Below are 20520 nucleotides of genomic sequence, written 5' to 3'. Positions count from 1 at the left end.
GTCGAGTGAGCGGAGCGACGTTCACCCCGCGCGGATCTATTTCGCTCGGATGCTCCCGCTGCGCAATGATACTGCGGCATTTGCTTTATACTCGGTGAGTCCGCAGCGCGAGCGGGGCTTTGTATCACTCCGCCGGCGGAGGAAATGCTCGTCGACCAATCACATCTGTGTTTACACCATCACCTGTCAAACACACACCCTCTGCTACATTTTCTCTCTGAAAGGTAGGATTTCTGTATTTAATTTACCCTCACTTTTTTTATTTTACGTTTTTATTTACCTATCCAAGTATAAGCAGCAGTTTGGGAGAAGGAGTCAAAGAGTCTTGGCAGCGTCGGCGATAAAAGCCGGTTTCGCCTGTTACACCGAAGGAAGGTGGTGGTGGAGGAGGGTGGAGGAGGTGGTGGGGGGGGGGGACAGTAGAGGTTAGCGCCCCGGGAGCGAGCAGAGCTCGGGGCTTGTTTTTGTTTGTGTGTTTTTGTTGTTGTTTTTTAGCCGGTTATTATCAGAAAGTCCTTTTAATCGTCTCCGGCTCGAGGTCGGACGGGCGCGCGGGGCGACGTGCGTTAGCTTAGCTTCACCCTTTAGCTTTAAGTGTTAGCAGAGGTTAACGGTAGCACGGGTCGGCTAGCGGGTCCAGCCGTCCCTCCGGGACACCGGGTCGGCCGGGAGAGACCGGGGGGTGGTGCGTTTGGCGGTGGCTTTGCATCGTGCACGGCGAGATTAATGCAGCTGTCTGTATTTCTTCTTATTATTATTTATTGTTATATATATATATTTATATCTCTGCAGAGAGCAGCTGGTAGTAATAACAGAGACAGGTGCTCTTTGTTTCGGTCTAGTGTCCTCGCTTTACAACGGTCCTCCTAACAAATGCATTGGAGGACCTCGATGTAAAGACTCACAAATAAAAGGCCCCGTTTTTATTATTATTATTATTATTTTTTAAACGTCACCATTATTCCTCAAAATGTACTTTAAGCATCAAAAGTAAGATAATCGGCTGCATTCATTAAAGTGTGAAACAGCCTGTTTTAATCTTCTTTGTTGGATGAAATATCAGCTGTTCTTGTTGTTTTCATCTTTTAACAATGGCATACATCTTATGAAGCTTATTATAGGATTTGTGTGCATAAGACTTAAGGCAAGGCAAATAAATGAAAATGGATAAATAAATTTAAAAAAAAAAAAAAAAAAAGGACCTGATTTGTTCCTGAAATGCTGCAAATGTCAGACCACGAAGAATTTTAAAATACATCCCGCCACTTCGCTTTAAGTTTCCTTCTCATCTCCGCTTCATGTTAAAACCATTAAAACCATCTTCCATGCTGTTTTGTAGGAACAGGGTTTTTTCCCCCTCAGTTCCTGAAAGGCTCAGGTGCTGTGGTAACAGTTGTTTTTTTTTTTTTTTACTTAAAACCACATAATTTGGACAATTATTATTGCAAAATCTATTTAAGAATACAGCTTACGTGCTGTCCCTAATAGAAGGGAAAACTCTGATGTTGTGGCTCCTCGCTGAAGCTGTATGGTATTAAATAAACGCTTTATGTCCACATCTTGCGCTTCGCTTTGGACGCGTTTCCCCCCCCAAAATGTTTGCCGACCGTATCTTAAGAAACTTTTGAGACCTCCGTTGAAATTTAAAGCAACGTTTGGCAGCTCGTTCTTAATGTGTGACAGACCGGGCACAAGATGCCACGGCTCAACGAACAAAGCAAGAGGCATCATACTTTTGTTTTGTTTACCAGGTTGCGGTATTTCGGAGCATTTGCGCTCAAATTTCCTGTTGAATTTGTAAAATCGCAGAGGAGAAGGGAGGGAGGAGGGTGGCGGGGGGGAGGAGATTGAATCACATGCAGACAGTATAAGCTACAGTGCAGTGTGGGTGTTTGCAGTATTAACCCAGCCTCCGTGCTGGAGAGCCTTTTTTGTTTTATTTACAGTCGTTCACTTTCAGCCTCTTTTATTTTTCTCCTGTGCATCCAGGAGCTGAAACAAACACTCACACTGAAGCGCCTACGGTAGCCGCTAACTGGACGGACTCTCTGGCAATCGACCTTTTGCAGGTAAGCCCGGGCTCTGTTTGTACGATCAGTTCTTCCACAGCTTTAATTGAATGTTTCTGTATCCTTTTTTTTCCCCTCATACTTCCTTGAGCCGCAGCTCTTTTAGTGCAAGGTACATTTTCTAAGCTGCTGAGAGGGGGGATGAGGTGATGTCTTTACCAGCAGGAGCAGAGTTTATGCGGCGGTTCTGATTTTAACACGTGCTGAGAGCACATCGTAACATTTCAGCCAGAATCATCACACAGCACGGGGATGGATTTACATGCCTGTTTAAGAGAGGGGGAAAAAAAACATCTTAGACATCAAAAAGCAAAAAATATCATGGAAAAAAAACAAGAAAAACCAGTGCAAACATTATTCTGGAACTAGAAAACAGGTACTATGCCAATAGTTAATAGCCATAAATACAAATATTATTAAATCACAAGACTGTCTGTGTTCATAGAATTGCTTTTTCGCACACAGTGGTGGAGTTCAAGCTTCTTTTTTTAATAGAGGGGTGTTGGGGAAGACGTGGTTGACCCGCTGTTACATCGTGAGCTGACAAGGTCCTGTGATTGTGATTGCACATCACAAGGAAACGGCGGTTGGTTTTTTTGAGTCTCGGGCAGCTCTGAGTGTTTGACTTGTGATAGCTCGTTCCCCGAGGCTTTGCGGCACGGTTTGTTTGTCTGAGGCTTGTAAAGTGTTAATTGGAGCATCGCAGGAGTAGCGTGCCGCATCGGTGCACCGTAGCAAAACCGCAGAGGCGCTGTGGTTCTTCTGGGGCTTCTTAGAGAGGTGCACGTACGAGGGAGGGCAGAAGAACAATGCAAGGAACTTACTACGAAACAGGCTTTTGTGTTTTTGGGGGCTTTTTTGCAGACGGATCTTCCAGTTAGTATTTTATCCAGAGGAAATTACATGCAGACTCTGGGTTGTGATTTATTGTCGTTTTCTGCACACAATTTTTTTTTTCCCCCATGTCATAGTGGAATAGTGGAATAAGTCTTGAACCATGAGCTCAGTGGCAGTGTTGACCCCGGAGAGCTTTGCAGAGCATCGCAGTGGCCTCAAGGACCAGGAGATCTCAGGTAACGTCCGGCTATCTTCTCTTTACTTGTTTTACCTTTTACCCAAGAGAAATAAAACGAATCTTTTTAGGGTTTTTTCAGAGGCAGGTATTACGTTTTAGTCACAGCCTTTTTTTCTCTCAGTATACTTATTGACTGCCTGATGTTGTCTTTTTTTTTTTTTTCTTTTTTTTTTTTATCTTGGCCTCTCCGGGCCAGGCTGCGTCCCGGAGGATGAGGCCTACATCCCTACCTATCTGGAGGCCTTCCCTCCGCTGCCGGAGAAGGGGGCACCGGGGGAGAAGGCCGGGGAGCCGGTTTCGGCATGGGGGAGCAAGATCAGGCCCATTAAAGCGTCTATCATCACCCAGGTCAGGGAGCCACTGTAGTGCACACATGCAAAATGTTCATAAAGAAGGTCTGAATTATCAACTCTCGGCTCACACAAAGATGTGAAACTGTAAGAAATAGTTTAACTGTTGTGCATTTTTTTCTGCTCTTTAGATATTTTTGACTAACTGCAAGTCGATGAGGCCCCTGTTTTAAAAGCACACACACACACAAAAAAAGAGGCTGAAAGTGTAACCTCCTCCCTCCCTGAACCTCCTCTGTGCTCAGGTGTTCCATGTGCCCCTGGAGGAGCGTCGCTACAAGGACAACAGCCAGTTCGGGGAGGGCGAGGAGGCCAAAGTGTGCTTGGACATCATGCACCGAACCGGAGCGCACATCGAGCTGTCCCTGGCCAAAGACCAGGGCCTGTCCATCATGGTCACCGGCAAACTGGACTCCGTCATGAAGGCTCGCAAGGAAATCGTAGCTCGGCTGCAGACGCAGGTCAGTTCACCGCGGCCTCTCACAGGTGTATTAAAAGTCGGGGGTTGTTGAATACTCAGCGTTTGGTTAGTTTCTATTGAAAAACTCTTTTTGCTAAATAAAGCGTAAACAGAAAAAATGAAGTACAGTGTAATGAAAATAATGCAATTAAAATATTATCAATAATAATGCACTGGTTTGGCAAACCTTAAACTACTTAAACCGTAATATTACTTGTAAAAGCTTATTTTACTGGAGGCAGTCATGAAATTGTCACTACTAGTGTACTCTTCGTATCTTAATACATCGTCCGACAGCGTATTGGTCCAGATGCAGTGTGTGGTGGTGTTGAACTATTTGTATTTTTACTATTTATTTATTTTATTTCACCATAAACTGCTGAATGAGACAAGTTTAAAGATCTGCTGCGGCATTTTCAAAAACATACAAAAAAATACTCTGCTTTGAATAATACTTTGTTTCTGATATGCTTCTTTTTTTTTTTTTTTTTTTTAAAGGTTCAATGACCTGCTTAGAAATTGTTAAAATGGCTTAATTTCTGAATGTGCAGTGCAGGCTTCAGGTTTCCACATCACTCGGGTGTCAGTTGTTTCTCTTGCGGAGGTTTGGTCAGATAGTGCTGTGTTGACAGGCAGCAGGAGAGGAGAGAGAGCAGTAAAAGTCCAGCTGGCCGGGAGTCAAACCGGGGACTCTCTGGAAGTCTCCTCGTTAATTTCCTAAACTCGGATTTAATTCGAGTGCAGAGAAACTTTTCACTCTCAGCGGGAGAACTTAGAAACACCTTCCAGTGACGGCATCACAGCGGCAGCGTTACGTCACTCCTCACACATTTTCGTCAATCCAAAGATCCCGGAGACGTAGTTGATACTCGCTGCAGCTTGAATAATCCTATCGGAGCCGGCAGGTCGGTTCAGGACAAAGAGTTGGGCTGAAAAATGACCGTCAGCTCCCAGGGGGAAGGTGAGGGGGGCATTTCTGGGCTCCAGCAGCAAAACATGCTGATTTCTACTTCAGTTGGTGCTCTGAGGTTCACCTGTTTAGCTGAGCTGCATTGATACAGAAATGCAGGAAGAACACTTTGTTCTTGCCGCAAGGTCGAATGCTTTTGAATTTATTTCTTTCCTTCACTGAAAAGTCACATTTTTATTGATTTGAATAAGTGTTATTGAAGTACTGTCCTTGGTGAACTGGAGATGTGAGAAATGAGAAAAAAACAAGTATTTAGCATCAGACTGTGGAAAATGAAGCTTCACCATCAACAAGCAAGAATTTTCTGGAGATTTCAATCAAATCTGTTCAGTCAAGGCGATGTGTCCCGATCGAGTGTTTCTACTTTCTGTTTCCCCTTTAACTCCCTTTCTTTCTGCTCCGCCAGGCGTCGGCTACGGTCGCCATCCCGAAGGAGCACCACCGCTTCGTGATCGGTAAGAACGGCGAGAAGCTGCAGGAGCTGGAGCTGAAGACGGCCACCAAGATCGCTATTCCACGACCCGACGACCCGAGCGCCAACATCCGCATCACCGGCACCAAGGAGGGCATCGAGAAGGCTCGCCACGAAATCCTGCTGATCTCTGCTGAGCAGGTCAGTCGGCGGTCCCGTTACCGCTCAGCTAATCTATTATGAAACCTTTAAGAGTGGCAAGTTTTATATATATATATATATATTTTTTTTTTATTATTATTAGAAAAGACCAGAGAATTAGTGAGCTGTGTTTTTGTGGAGACGTCCTTATTTTAATCCAGTATATGTCATCACCCGTTAAAGTCAGTAAAAGTTGCAGCTGTTTCATTTGAATGTGGCAAAACAATCAATATTAATTAGCAGTCAGTATTTCTCATCTTGTACTTCTCGTCTCATTTTAACGCCGTAGCAACAAAGTTGTCACAGTTAATTAGGCCGGATTAATTAATGTTAATGTTGATTAATTTAGTGGCTACAAATATAACTGTAATATTTCTGGTTTCTCGCCCGACAGCTAATTACAGCATCTTTTGATCTGGAGTTATTTATGACTTACTGAAAACTAAACTTCATGGGATTCGATGAGGGATTTAATAACTGGAGCTGATACTCGAGTCTGATTCAGTGAAATGCTGTCGAAGCTCAACTCTAGCCAGAGCTTCAATTGGCTTTGAAATTTGCAACCTATTAAATACAGATTTTATTTGTCGGTGAAGATTCTCAGTCCGTCTGAGTGTCATCTGAAGGGAACTGGACTTGCTTTCACCTTGCTCGTCCGAAGCTTTCCTTTATTAATCAACCTTGACTTGAAGACTAAAACTGTCTGTTCATCGACAGCGGAGTATTGGATTTCTTGACACTGCATGACCTCATCAGGAAAACCAATAATCACACATTCTACCGTTTCAACGTCTCTCCTGTTTGCCGACGACTACTCCCAAACTCCCCGAATCACCAGGACAAGCGGGCGGTGGAGCGTCTGTCCCTGGAGAAGGCCTTCCACCCGTTCATCGCCGGCGCCCACAACAGGCTGGTGCAGGAGCTGAGCCAGGAGACGGGCGCCCGCATCAGCATCCCGCCGCCCAGCCTGCCGAAGGACGAGATCGTCATCACCGGGGAGAAGGAGGCCGTCGCGCTGGCGCTCAGCCGCATCCGAGCCATCTACGACGACAAGGTGAGTCTGTTCAGGAGGAAGCCGTCGAGTCGTGGCCAGTTCAGGCCTTTTAAACTTACTATTTGAATTATTATTTCTCTGCCCTTTGAGCTCACGTGTATCATATGTGGTCCAAAATGTCAAAATACATGTCATCGTACGGGGTTGACTGTCGTTTGTTATCTTCCTTTCGTTCTATTTCTTGTCTTCCTATTTATTTCAATGGGCGAAAAAAACATTTCAGCTTTTGTGTTTTTCATCAAAATCTCTGAAGCATTCTAAATTGAGAATTCACAAAAATATCAGTGTGAGCGAAGAAAACACAAGATAAAAAAAAAACAAGGAAACAAAACAAACCATGAAAATTGGATGGAGGACAGTTGATAAAAGCGTCTCGCGTGTTTACTTTCCTGCTTTGTTCATTCAGATGTTTTTCGGTTCGTTTGTGCCCGTTTTCAGTCTGTGCTTGATGTGCGCTGACGTTTTAGACGTTTCAGGCGTTGCCGTTGGACCCGCTGAGAGAAAGCAGGCCGAGGTTTCAGGTCAGGGCTTCACCGCAGAGAGGAACTTTGTTGTTGTCTCTCGTTCGCTCCGCCGCCTGAATCTAAAACCGGATGTGTTACTTTATTTTGTACCCCACACTGATGCCCATCCTCTTTCAAAAGAAAGTGTATAAGATGGATGAGAGAAAAATGGAGAGGAAGTGTGTGTGTGCACCAGATGAGCTCCGGTGATAGACAAGCCGGAGATAATACGGAGAGAAAATTGGATTTCACCGGAGAACAACCGGATGAGAATGCTAATGTCATTTAGTGCATATTTATGAGTGTAGAAAACAAATACATTTTCTCTTTTCCAACCGCTCACAGTCCCTCTACTCTCCCTCTGTGCTCGCCTCCTTTTACCTCTATTCATGTATTATTGTTTTGTCCTCGTTTCGCCCTGCAGAAGAGGAAGACCACGACCATCTCCGTGGAGGTGAAGAAGTCTCAGCATAAGTACATCATCGGTCCGAAGGGCAACACCCTGCAGGAGATCCTGGAGGCCACGGGGGTGTCGGTGGAGATGCCTCCTCTGGACTCCGGCTCGGAAACCATCATCCTGAGGGGGGAGCCGGACAAACTGGGGCCGGCGCTCACGCAGGTCTACGCCAAGGTGAGGAGGAGGAATAAAGGACTGATGTCATCGGTTTTGCCTGCATTAGATCAGTTAAGGCGGAGCTGTGGGGAATAACGTGCAGCAAAGGCCCCTGATGGTGTTGCATTTACATGGTGCATCAACAGAATTTCTTCTTTTTTTTTTTCATACTTTATGTGATTTAGATTTATTAGATATTTAATGTATGGATCAAAACACCCATCATCATCTACATAATGAGTTTAGAGCTGTTCACTATGGCAGGCCTGTGATTAATGCACACATCATCTCTAAATATTTGTAGAAAAATTGCTCCTGACTTATTTTTTTTCTGGTTAAGTGGTGATTGTTAATCCCATTTTCACTCTCTTTTTCTTTTAGCTTTGGTTTTTGTCTCCCCGGACTCGTGCTAAACACTCGGCTGGTTTCACCAGCTCGTCACTAGTACCTTTGTCTGTCCACTGTTTGGTGCTGCGCAGGTAGCGTAAAAAAAAAAAGAAGGTGCATCAGAGTGGTTTGTTTCCTGAAAACAGCTCCTGCTGTAATCTGCACTAATATCTTCTCGTATTAATAATTCTTGCTACGTTTGGCATCCACACTACTCCGGCGTTTTAGGACCCTAAAACGGAGATTTTTTTAGAAAACCTTGCCAACACATTTTTGTTTGAAAGCTTGAATTTTAGAAGCAGACGCTTCGCTGTCCTCTCGTGATTGGTCACATGACTCACAAACAACATGTGCCTTGACTACCAGTAAATTAACATGGATAGCAAATTCCAGATGTTGCTGATCTTCTTCTGTCTGCTAGTAGGTGTTGTGCAGTTACATTTTTGCATTTTGTGACGCTACTACTGTCTTACATGAGCGGGACACAAGCTTTGTGTTTTTATGCAAGATGTCCCGTGGCCAGTTATCAGCCCTTCATCGTATCCATCAGATTGTGTGGTCCACTTACCCAAACCATCTCGCTCCTCTCGCCTCCGGCTAATCAACACTGCAGGTCACACAATCTGAAGAGTCGCCACATACGGTGTATCAGTCGTTTTGAGTGGGATGTTGGTGTGTGTGAACGCTCGTGTGATTTGAGGTTGTTTTTTTTAGGCATGTTAGTTATGAAACGGTGCTAAAGAGGCCGGTGTGGATGGAATCAGTGTGTGTGTGTGTGTGTATGGCCTGAGTCTGAGAGCGAATCAAAACTTGCAGAGCCGAAGGGGGGGGGGGGGATCATCTGTCGGCCGTCCCTACGAGCACCCGCATTACATGCCGTTAATGTAAACTGTCAATGAGTGATTGCTGAGACAGTTTGGGCTTCTCTGAGTTTGTTAACCTGGTTTGAACTGTGAAACATTTTCCGCCCTGCGCAGGCCAAGAGTGTGATGGTGGTGGAGGTGACCGCTCCTGCCTGGCTGCACCGCTTCATCATCGGCAAGAAAGGACAGAACATCGGCAGGATCACACAGCAGCTGCCTCGGGTGAGAGGAGAGGAGAGGAGAGGAGAGGAGAGGAGAGGAGAGGAGAGGAGAGGAGAGGAGAGGAGAGGAGAGGAGAGGAGAGGAGAGGATGATCTGGCTTAGAAGCCGGGGATAACACACAAATCCCTCATCCTGCTCCTGTAATAGGACGAAATACTGTTGGATTGTTCGTCTTGTAAAATCTTGACGGAGCAAAAAGTGACTGCAGAGGATACTTTCAGTGGGAAACCTGAGCTGCGTTTAATGAACTGTGATACCGTGGAGACTCCGCACAGGGGAGGGGGGAGGGGGGGGGGCAAGAGAGGAGGCTCTTTAACTGGGTCGTCTCCGTTTGGTGTGTGCAGGTTCACATAGAGTTTACGGACGGTGAGGAGCGCATCAGTCTCGAGGGGCCGACGGAGGAGGTGGAGCAGGCGCAGGCCCAGATACAGGAGATCATCAAGGACCTGGTCAGCATGCAGACACGCACGCACACAGCTGAATTCAACAAACCAGCTACGATACAACCAATTTTAAAGATATACTTGAATGCACTTAAATCTAAGTTTCTGTGTTAACGATTCTAATTCTTAGAACAATATTTCTTCATACAAGACATCAGTGATCATCTCAATGTTTGTTCCAGTTACTTATATATTAGTACATTACAAGGGTTCAAAACCTTTTCACAAATCAAAAAAGTAACTACCATATAGAAGAGTAGTGATCTATTTTTCAAGTAGATTATTGTATTTTGAGTCAATCTACATTTCATGTCAAAATCTCAAACGTCTGATGGTTCCAGCTGTTTAAATGTGAGGGATTACTGATTTTCTATGTTTTAACTCATTGTAAACTTAATGTGTTTTTGTGTGTCAAACAAAAGAAGCAAATTTTAAATGTGATTGGGTACTTTTTCCAAACCATGAATCAATAAATAAAGACAATAATTAGCAGATAATTCAGTTATACAAATAATCACTAGTTGCAGCCTGACATGGGAAATTTAATACAATATGAGGACCTGCATGAATAAAATTATAATTGGAAGATAAATATTTCCTTGTGTTCTTTGTTTGTATGAGAAGCTCTGGAGGAGCTCTAAGTTCACTCCTGTCTGACCACTGAATAAAGACACCGAGAGACTCTGAAGAAACAACAAGAGATATCACTGTGAAACATGTACGTACTCACTGACAAACCTTAAACCTCCTTCTGTGTGCAGCTGGTGAGGATGGACTACACTGAAGTCATCATAGATCAGCGTTTCCACAGACACCTCATCGGAAAGAACGGAGCCAACAGTGAGTACACGGACGAAAGAAAGCCGCCGGGGTTTTAAAAGTTGGAATCTCAGTGGGACACTGAAAACACTTCAAAGTGATTGGACGGTTTAAAACATGTGACCTTTATCACAGGTCATCAGTCTCTCTGCAGATGGTGCCAACCTGTTTGTACTTTTATCCTGTTAAATGAAGGCAATCATGCCATAAAAACTTTTTAAAACAGCTTTTGATTCAGTGCAAACTTTATCAAAGAAAAGCCGTGAGTGAATCACACATATTTCCTCAGATGGTTTTATTGAAGCTTCATATAAACTCTCTGATTTAACCTCAGTTTCACTCAAAAGTGTGACAAGTAACCTTGCTGTAACTGAGTGATAAATGTTGAGAGAAATGAAGTAAGGGCTCCAAAAAAAAACATTTAAAAAAGGGAAAGAGCTGTAACACATATTTGTACAGAATTGGATTCTTCTCTCAGCTGCTGTGCTAAATTTAAGATGAACTTGTTGCAGCCACTGTTTGGTCCTCCAACAACTTTAGGTATAAAAAAAAAAAAAAAAAAAAAAAAAATCCTGCTAATTTTTCCCTGCTCTGCCTCACCAATGCTTCACTTCCTGCTTCCCTGCAGTCAATCGGATCAAGGAGCAGTACAAAGTGTCGGTGCGGATCCCCCAGGACTCGGAGCGAAGTGGCCTCGTCCGGATCGAGGGAGACCCGAAAGGAGTGCAGCTGGCGCGCAGGGAGCTCATCGAGATGGTCCAGAGAATGGTGAGAATGGGGTCAAAGTTTAGGTCGATTCCTTCCTTCGTTTCCTCGTACAGGTCCGTATAAATTTAAAGGAAGCTCTTCAGCGCTTATGTTTACGCACCCCCCCCTCCTCCTCTCGTTTCCAGGAAAACGAGCGCACCAAAGACCTGATCGTTGAGCAGAAGCTCCATCGGACGATCATCGGGCAGAAAGGAGAGAAGATCAAAGAGGTCCGAGACAAGTTTCCTGAGGTGGGTGTTCTCTCGGCTTCATCTCCACCCGTCGTCGCTGTGAATCATCTGTTGCGACTCGTCTCCGATTCAATTTGACGATCGTTATCCCGCCGCTTTCTAGGTCATCATCAATTTCCCCGACCCGTCACAGAAGAGTGATATCGTCCAGCTGAGAGGGCCGAAGAACGAGGTGGAGAAATGCGCCAAGTTCCTCCAGAAAATCATCGCAGACCTGGTACGAACCACCGCTTTCTGTCCCTCGTCTGTCTATCTGTCTCTCCAACACTTTCTTTTTCTTTTTGCAGATCGAGAACAGCTTCTCGCTCTCCGTTCCCATCTTCAAGCAGTTCCACAAGAACATTATTGGGAAGGGCGGCGCCAACATCAAAAAAGTGAGACTTTAAACGTTTCTTTTTTTTTTAACATCTGACAGCAGTCACTTAATGTTACGAGATGGCTTTAACATTTATTATTTGTTATTGTATCGTCCATGCAATAATTTTAGTGTAGGATTTAGCATGTGTAAGCTTATGAATGAATCCAACAAACAACCTTTATAACTTCTGCTGCTGTCATCAGTCGATTGTTATCTTACGCTTTGGACAGAAAATTAAAAGTGGATTTTCACGCCACCAGATCCGTGAAGAGACCAACACGAAGATCGACCTGCCGACAGAGAACAGTAACTCCGAGATGATCGTCATCACGGGGAAGAAGAGCAACTGTGAGGCAGCCAGAGAGCGAATCCTCTCCATCCAGAGAGAACTGGTGAGACCACGGACGCCATTTTTTATCATTTGTTGCTGCTCACAGATATTTTTTTTTTCACCTTCCCTCATGATTCCCTCAAAAATGACTCATTCACTTTTCATGACTTATTAAGACAACACATTTTAATGAAAATATTGAGACATAAAATTAATGTTTATTACCTGTATTTATGCTTCATTTACTTGATGGTCCTATTCAGTGATGAATGACTAGAAAAACAAAATAATTTTTCCCCCCCAGTTTTTCAATCACATCTTGCGTCAAAAGACGGAAGCGACTCAGTTGTCATCACATTCTGGTTTAATCACACGATCACAACTACATCTGCTGAGGAAGACCATGAGATGTGGTTTAAAGCAACAACCGTGTGTCTAGATTTCATCTCTGTCTCCCTCACTACCCGTCATCTCTTATTAAAAGCATTACAAGCGGTCAAATTTAAGATCTTAGATTTGATTTCAGTAGAATAAAACTTCAGGACAGAATATTCATTATGTTCTTTGACATATCTGGGAGTTGTTAGGAAAGAGACAAATGCTGTTTCAGCCACGGAAATATTCTGTTTCAAACTCTCCGTCTGTCTCGCGTCATCTCTTCAGGCCAACATTAAAGAGACGGAGGTCGCCATCCCAGCCAAGCTGCACAACTCTCTGATCGGCTCCAAAGGCTGCCTCGTGCGCTCCATCATGGAGGACTGCGGCGGCGTCCACATCCATTTCCCCTCCGAGGGCTCCGGCTCGGACAAGGTCACCATCAGAGGGCCCGCCGGTGAGGTGGAGAAGGCCAAGAAGCAGCTGCTGCAGCTGGCCGAAGAGAAGGTGGGTGGGAGAGGGAGGAAATAAAAGTGTGAATTCAAACACCGAGAGAAAATATCTACATCCTTTTCCTCTCCTGCCATCCTTGTTTTCCTTTTCAGCAAGTCAACAACTTCACAGCGGAGTTGCAGGCCAAACCAGAGTACCACAAATTCTTGATCGGGCGGGGCGGGGCCAACATTCGCCGCGTGCGGGACAGGACGGGGGCCCGCATCATCTTCCCCTCGCCCGACGACACGGAGCAGGAGCTGATCACCATCGTGGGGAAAGAGGAAGCCGTGCGTCAGGCCCAGAAAGAGCTGGAGGGTCTGGTGAAAAACCTGGTCAGTACCTCCGCACTGATCCGATTTGTCTTCGACGGTAGAACACAAAAATGTAACTTCAATAGTGATTATTTTCTTACTTTTATCACCCAGTTGGCCGTTTGTTGCTTTATATGGTCGATTTAGTTTACATTTTTTATTCAATTGGACATTAATCCACCAAAATCACATTGATAACTTAATGTGTGTATTAAAACAGGTTGGACAGATGCAAATTCCAAGAACCTTTTATTGTATTTATGTAAGCAGAAGATGAACCACTGTCATATACCGCTGTATTTACAGCCTGTGCTAATATGTCCAAAGGTTGGTCTTTAAAATACATGAAACTCAACGATAAATTGCATTTAAATCATCAACAATACAATGATGTCTGTTTTCGTTTTTTAAAACGGTGAGTTTAAAATGATCCCAGTCAGATCCATCTCTAGTTTTATCGGTAAGGTTTTCCACACGTCGATCCCCGAATAGAAAAACACGCATGTCTTGAAAAACAAATTGTTGTTGTTTTTTTTAATTCTCAGTCGATGCAGCTGATGTTTCTGAGCCAGAAACTCTGAGAGGAACCACCAGGTCACTGAGCACCTCAGCAACATTGTTATCAAGGCATTCATACGTTAGGTTAATATCAGCAAATTTCATAAAATGCTTAAAACATATTCATTTTCTTGGCAGTGTGGAGCGGTTTTCTGTGCTAAAGTTTAACTGTGCAATAATATTGCGTGTCATCATCATAAAAGATTCGACGTTATTAATGCTGCTCGTGACTGAAATGTTAAACAACAACTTCTTCCCTAATTTGATATATTTCTCAGATGTCTGATGGGAATCTTCAGATCATAGAACCTGTTTCATTAACTAACCAATTCATCTTCTATCGAGGCCCCAAACACTGGATGAATCGACTGAAACGCTCCCTCTCTGCCTCCGTTCCCTCCCCAGGATGACGTGGTGGAGGACAGCATGGTGGTAGACGTTCGCCACCACCGCCACTTCGTGTGCCGGCGAGGCCAGGTGCTGCGGGAGCTGGCCGAGGAGTACGGCGGCGTGGCGGTGAGCTTCCCTCGCACCGGGGTCAACAGCCAGCGGGTCACTCTGAAGGGAGCGAAGGACTGCGTGGAGGCCGCGAAGAAACGCATCCAGGAGATCATCGAGGACCTGGTGAGACACGGAAAACTGATTTTAACCTGCAACAATTTCAACTGAAGACAGGAACAGGAATCCGATGAGGGCATTTAGTGGGTTTTTTTTGTGGGTTTTTTCAGGACGCAACACCAAAACACATCATTTTTTTTGGGGGGGGGGGGGGTCAAACTAACCGTCAGTCATTTGAGAGCAAGAGAGCTGCAAACATGATCTGTTGTGCTCAGTTATTTTACATCCAGAACTGAGCAGGATTTGTGTTGTCTCCTCTCAGGAGTCCCAGGTGAGCATGGAGGTGGCCATCCCTCAGCGCTACCACCGCGCCATCATGGGGCCCAAAGGCTGCCGCATCCAGCACATCACCAGGGAGCACGAGGTCCAAATCAAGTTCCCCGAGAGAGAAGACAACACTGCAGGTGAGAAACACAACCTCGCACCATGTGAACCTGCAGCCAGAATAACAGCGCCGTTGTTAATATGTGGACGCTACAAAAGGAGGTTTTACTTTCAAAGCTGACTCGGCGTTTGTCCTCCGACCTGCTGCTGTAATCTCAGCTGCTTGTTTTAGTCTGCGGACGCGGGGAAGGAGAGAGAGAGAGCGCGCTCGTCGGTTTTTTTAATCTGTTTTTCCGTGGTGAACCCGCAGGTCAGGAGGCGTCGCCGCATGAGAACGGGGAGGTCAGTCCGGAGGCGGAGTTTGTCCCCCGCAAATGTGACCTCATCACCATCTCTGGGCGGGCGGAGAAGTGTGAAATGGCGAAAGCTGCCCTGCTGGTAGGCACCATTTCTACATTCAGCTGTATGGCGTTTATTCCTACTTCTTCTTTTCATCTGATCTCTCGCCGTCACTGCCTCCTCCGTCAGGCGTTGGTGCCCATAATAGAGGACGTCGAGGTGTCTTACGAGCTGCATCGCTACATCATCGGCCAGAAGGGCACCGGAATCAGGAAGATGATGGAGGAGTACGAGGTGAGCGCGACACTCTGCAGCTCTCTGGTGCCATCTTCTGGTCAAACTGACATTCAGCACATGAACAATGCTGATCCGATTTTTTTTCTTCTTCTGTTATATCAGTGATTTGAGACGATTTTTTTTTTGGGGGGGGGGTTTTGCGCGTGCAGGTGAACATCTGGGTGCCGCAGCCGGAGAAGCAGCTGGACGTGATCAAGGTGACGGGCTTGGTTGCCAACGTGGAGCGAGCCAAGCACGGTCTGCTGGAGAGGGTCAAAGAGCTGCAGGCCGAGCAGGAGGACCGGGTACGGAAACTCAACCACGTCCAGTTGTCCTCACAATGTGGACACGTTTTACCCGCTTGTCCCGGCGGGAGTGACGCAATTCCTGCTGGCTTTTACTGTCGCATTTGTCGGGTGTCAATCGAGTTTCATTCGTAAAGACAAATATGACACATTTGGCTTTAAAATCTACACATCATTCGACATCCTCTCCCCTTAGACACTTGATTCAGAGAAGGATAAACTTCCTAAAAAAAAATCTAAATAGGGGAAAAAATGGACAAAGCCTCAGAAAGAATAAAGACACAGTGGATTTACATTATGAAAAATCTGAATGACAAAACGGTCACACTGGCGACAGATTATTATAAAGTTAAGGATTAAAATGCTAAATAAATAGTTTAGAAACATCGAACTAGTAAAACTTTAGCATGTATTTCTTTTTTTCTTATTTTTAAATACTAACCACAATAACAATCATGAATGAACATCTCATGTAGGATGTGCTTTGCGTCTCCTCTCAGGCTCTGCGCAGTTTCAAGGTCACCATGTCTGTCGATCCAAAGTTTCATCCCAAGATTATCGGCCGCAAAGGAGCGGTCATCTCTCAGATCAGGAAAGACCACGACGTCAGCATCCAGTTCCCCGACAAAGGAGACGAGCAGCAGGTGCGTGTTTTAAATGGACGTTCGCTCTCTTGTGTAACTGACTTCACGTTCAACTTCTGTCGGATCATCGAACCCGTCGTTCCGTCTCTCCGTTCTCCGCCTCCGCTCCCAGGATCTGATCGTGATCTCCGGGTACGAGCGCAACGTGGAAGAAGGCCGTCAGGCCATCCAGCAGCTGGTGGCCGAGCTGCAGGAGATGGTGAGCCTGGACGTCCACCTGGACCCGAGGACTCACGCTCGCATCATCGGCGCCCGCGGCAAAGCCATCCGCAAGCTGATGGAGGAGTTCAAGGTCGGACGTGACGCCGGTTCATAGTTGAACTCGAAAAATGTATTCAGTTTGTCCTTCCACGCGCTCTAATAAGTTCTCTCCTTGTTCCTCAGGTGGACATCCGGTTCCCTCAGCCGGGCTCCGACGAGCCAGACAAAGTGACGGTGACGGGCCTTCCTGAGACCGTCGACAACGCCATCGACCACCTGCTCAACTTGGAGGAGGAATATGTGAGTTGGAGCAGATGAACACAGACTGAGGACTACATAGTACATTAAAAGCTTCAAAACCAGAAAGAGAAAATGTTTGAAAATATAAAACAAAAACAACATATAATCACTCAGTGTTTTATATCTTTCTTTTTTCCTTTTCATTATATTTTGTTTTAATGAAATTACAGGCATGATTTAGTCATCATAACCTCCTAATTGAGGCTGTTTATGATATATTTTGGCACATTCACTGCGGGAGTTAATTTTTTTTAAGGTTGTCTTCTAAAAAACCCTCTATTTTGCATCATTTCTTACCCTTGTTGTTACTGGATCTGTTTCCAGAGATTGGAAAAGCAAAAGCAGCTGATAAATAACACTCAAAAAAGCTTAAAGACCAGACTTGGTAAAAAAAAAAAATAATAATAAAAAAAAAGAGCGTTGTGGTGAACAACTACAACGTAGGACAGGATCAAAATAATTGAATTAGTTTAGTTTTTACATTCATCCAGCTCAGGTGATGCCCAAAATGGCCTTATGAATGTGGGGCGAGGCCTGATTATTACTGTTAGAACAGGATAAGATACTCTGCACCTTCAGGGTTGATTATAGGTCTTCGGTCTGGGAGGTTATAAGTACACTCTCGGAACAAAAAATGGAAACCGGACTCGTGTGCAGACGGTGAAACGGCTCCGTGGCGGGATCGGGAGTTGATGAGCGTTTTTTGTTGTTTTTTTTTTCCTTCGCTTCTCTCTCAGATGCTCAGCGTGACGGAGACGGAGACCTTGGCGGCGTACATGAAGCCCCCGTCTCGCTACGGGGGAGGAGGGGGAGCGGGAGGGATGGACGACAGCAGCGGAGGTCCTGCGAAGGGCTTCGTGGTGCGGGACGCCCCCTGGAACGCAGCAGGGAACAAGGTGGGGGGAGGATGGAGGGCGGGGGGATTTTATATGAACGTCAGGTGGTGAATAAAATGATCCCTTTTATTGATTTAGCTCCTAAAATCTGTTGAAAGGAGGAGAGGCAGATTAAATCAAAGTCTTTGTTTTTTTTGTTCCAGGCTCCTGACATGAGCAGTGCGGAGGACTTCCCCACGTTCGGGACGGGCGTGGCCCCAAAGCAGGCGTCGGCCTGGGGACCCAAGAAGTTCTGAAGCTGCTCGCCTGGAGAGAAACAAAAACAAACTTCTGTAAAGTAGATGACGAGAGACAAAACAAATCTCGGATCAAATTGCTGCTCGCCTTCCTCCTCCTCCTCCTCCTCCTCCTCCTCCTCCTCTCTTTAGTGACCTTCCTTTCGTCTCTCTTTCTCTGTAAACCCTTACAGTTCTCCCACAACCAGCCACAAAGAATTCTGGGAGAACTATCCTGTCTTTTTTTTCCCCCTGATCCGTCTCTCTTCTAAGTACCTCCTCCTCCCCTTCCTCCTCCTCCTCCTCCTCCTGAGAGAAAAAAAACCATGAACGTCGAGTGCTCTCTTCATAGTTTTGCTGTCCCGCTCAGCCCTTCGGTTGCACCCCTCCCCCCTCCACTCCCCCCGGCTGGTCTCGCCGTAACATTTAAAAAAAAAAACCTCTCCTTTCTTTCTTTTTTTTTTGTTCCCCGTCCTCCTCCGACTGCCAAACTATCACCTCGCTGCAGTACACTAGAAATGTTTCAGAGTCTGCTGACTCTGCTGAATCACGGGAGTTGAGCGAGAGAGCAGCGGGAGGGATAGCCTCAGACAAACACGGTGGCGTCGTGTATCCGACGGCTACGTCTTGGATTTTTAAGCTTATAAAAAAAAAAAAGAAAAAAAAAAAAAAACAGAGACGGAGAGGGACGTCTGTTTTATAGTGCAAGAAGAGTTTGTAAACCGTGACATCTTTCAAGGTTCTTTTCCTGTGGTTTTCACAAGGAGGTTTCTCATTGGCTCGCCTCTCCAGCTGGTGAGCCAATGAGCTTGCGTTGCGTGTTTCAAGTGTGTGCGTGTCGGTGGGTTCAGGAGAGGCTTATTTTAGTTTTTGGTTTTTTTCTAGATCCCTTTTTTGTTGTTGTTGTTGTTGTTGTTGTTGTTTTTATTTATTTCATGAGCTGGGAGCAAAAACAGCTGCTGTAGTCGAAAGACGTGGAAGTCCTGCGAGAATTGTTTGTAACGAAGGTTGTTGGTTGTTTTTTTTTTGTTGTTTTTTTTTGTCACGACTGTTTAATTTATTCAAAAAAAATTATTTGAACTACTGTGATCATGTGTTTTTATAAAAGCACTCACTGTAGCTTGCAAACCTTCTGTTTGGGAGTGAATGTTGTGCGTCAGGGTTTGGGATCATGTCAACGGTTGTCATGTCTAAGTGTACAAAGAACTTTTCGCTATTTTTTTAAACTGTGTGGGATTTTTTTGTCGTTGGTTTCCGGCATATTTGAAAGACTATGTGTGTGTGTGTGTGTGTGTGTGTGTGTGTGTGTGTGTGTGTGTGTAAGTTAAGATGTATATTTGAATGAAGCTGAACCAAACTTTTACATGGTCTTTGTCCGTTTGTCTCTCTTCATTTAGAGGTTTTTACCGTCGCCAACACTCGCTGCGTGAAATGGGACCTCCCCCTCCCCAAAAAGAAACTCACTGTCAACACTTCGGTTTTCTTTCGTACGAGTGCTTCACGCGGATTTCATGATATTTCGTAGCAGAAATGTTCGGTGCCCCTTTTATCCGGTTCTGAGACTTAAAACACGTCCTGATCCTAAATTATTCGACTGGCCCGGATTTTTTATTTTAACCAGTTTAACGGAGAGTTAAAGGAATAGTTCGTATCTGCCTCTGCTGAGGAAATCAAAGGAGGCCATTAGCCTAGCTTAGCATAAAGACTTGAATATGATAAAGAGCACAAAGAGGAGAAAAAAAAAGAAAAGGGGGAAATACTCCAACCAACACCTGAAGGTCACCAGCTGTTCAAAAACGGAAATGGAGAAACAATTTTCGGTTTTACAGGAAGTTATACATAAATAGCTGTAACGTTTTTATTAGTAAATAGTTATTATGGTTAAAAGATTACTGTCATGAGCAGGAATAATTCTGCTGCCGTCGTGTCCCATAACTTGCTCAGATGCTTAAATAAACTGGTGGACAGTGAATGTATTGCACCGTGTAGTGAACGGGGTGATTTTGGAAAGCTGTGATCCGGAGCGGCCCGCTTTGGGGCCTTTGGGCCAAACTTCTTTGTTTTGGTCCAACGTGGCATTTAAAACGCTCGTGCTGATTCTCCTTATTCTTAAATGCTGTAAAATCCCAACAGCGCTGACTATGAACTGTACATTTTGTGCAGCTACAAAGCACATCGTGAGTTTCGCTGCAATGTTCAGCAGAGCGACAGATTGAGGAAGTGGCACCCTGATAAGACAACATTTAGGACAGACAACAGGTTTTGGACAATAATTTCTGGAAAAGAATTAAAAATACTGCGCAGATTAAAGAGTAGTATTTTAATTTAGATTTAAAATTTCTGTAAAATACATTAGATTTTTGTGAAATATAATTTTACATAACATGAACATGTATTTCTAGTTTGGCCCTTCTTGGGAAATAACTTCGGCTCCACTGCTGTAGTTAGTTCCATGTAAAACTTTTTGGCTTGTCACATTAATGTCTAATAATAAATTAGGTCATTAATTTTGCTTTAACTTGATTTACATCTGAA

The 20520-nt window shown here is 44.8% G+C and overlaps 1 protein-coding gene across 2 annotated transcripts; it reads left to right on the top strand.

The window, feature by feature from the left end:
• The first annotated feature begins 137 nt into the window (after positions 1–137).
• hdlbpb (high density lipoprotein binding protein b) lies at positions 138–20260 on the top strand. Of its 2 annotated transcripts, XR_011311276.1 has the most exons (29): positions 138–224; positions 1990–2069; positions 3041–3142; positions 3341–3492; positions 3740–3955; positions 5331–5537; positions 6376–6591; positions 7519–7725; positions 9072–9179; positions 9524–9628; positions 10384–10462; positions 11070–11209; positions 11335–11439; positions 11543–11656; positions 11727–11813; positions 12058–12189; positions 12792–13010; positions 13109–13330; positions 14273–14491; positions 14748–14889; positions 15120–15247; positions 15338–15442; positions 15595–15729; positions 16230–16373; positions 16486–16665; positions 16758–16874; positions 17612–17770; positions 17914–18752; positions 18794–20260. XR_011311276.1 is itself a non-coding variant. In XM_069707624.1 (28 exons), the coding sequence occupies exons 3-28, from the start codon at positions 3067–3069 to the stop codon at positions 18004–18006; spliced, it is 3807 nt and encodes a 1268-aa protein (XP_069563725.1). In that variant the 5' UTR covers positions 138–224; positions 1990–2069; positions 3041–3066; the 3' UTR covers positions 18007–20260. The 2 variants fall into 2 exon arrangements, 1 of the variants encoding a protein (XP_069563725.1); XM_069707624.1 differs by having other exon boundaries at positions 17914–20260.
• Positions 20261–20520: the final 260 nt, after the last annotated feature.

Source organism: Brachyistius frenatus, unplaced genomic scaffold, assembly GCF_029030835.1.
Source record: "Brachyistius frenatus isolate BFR_SWC_R1_liver_20210118 unplaced genomic scaffold, ASM2903083v1 Contig_70, whole genome shotgun sequence".
Lineage (NCBI taxonomy): Eukaryota > Metazoa > Chordata > Actinopteri > Embiotocidae > Brachyistius > Brachyistius frenatus.
The sequence above is the reverse complement of the archived record's forward strand: the minus strand, read 5'-3'. Positions and strand labels throughout refer to the sequence as shown.

Bases quoted from the DNA above. Each gene is read 5' to 3' on its own strand.
- hdlbpb (XM_069707624.1), top strand. From the start codon at position 3,067: ATGAGCTCAGTGGCAGTGTTGACCCCGGAGAGCTTTGCAGAGCATCGC. The intron at 3,143-3,340 runs GTAACGTCCGGC...TCTCCGGGCCAG, and splicing joins CAAGGACCAGGAGATCTCAG to GCTGCGTCCCGGAGGATGAG. The intron at 7,726-9,071 runs GTGAGGAGGAGG...CGCCCTGCGCAG, and splicing joins TCACGCAGGTCTACGCCAAG to GCCAAGAGTGTGATGGTGGT.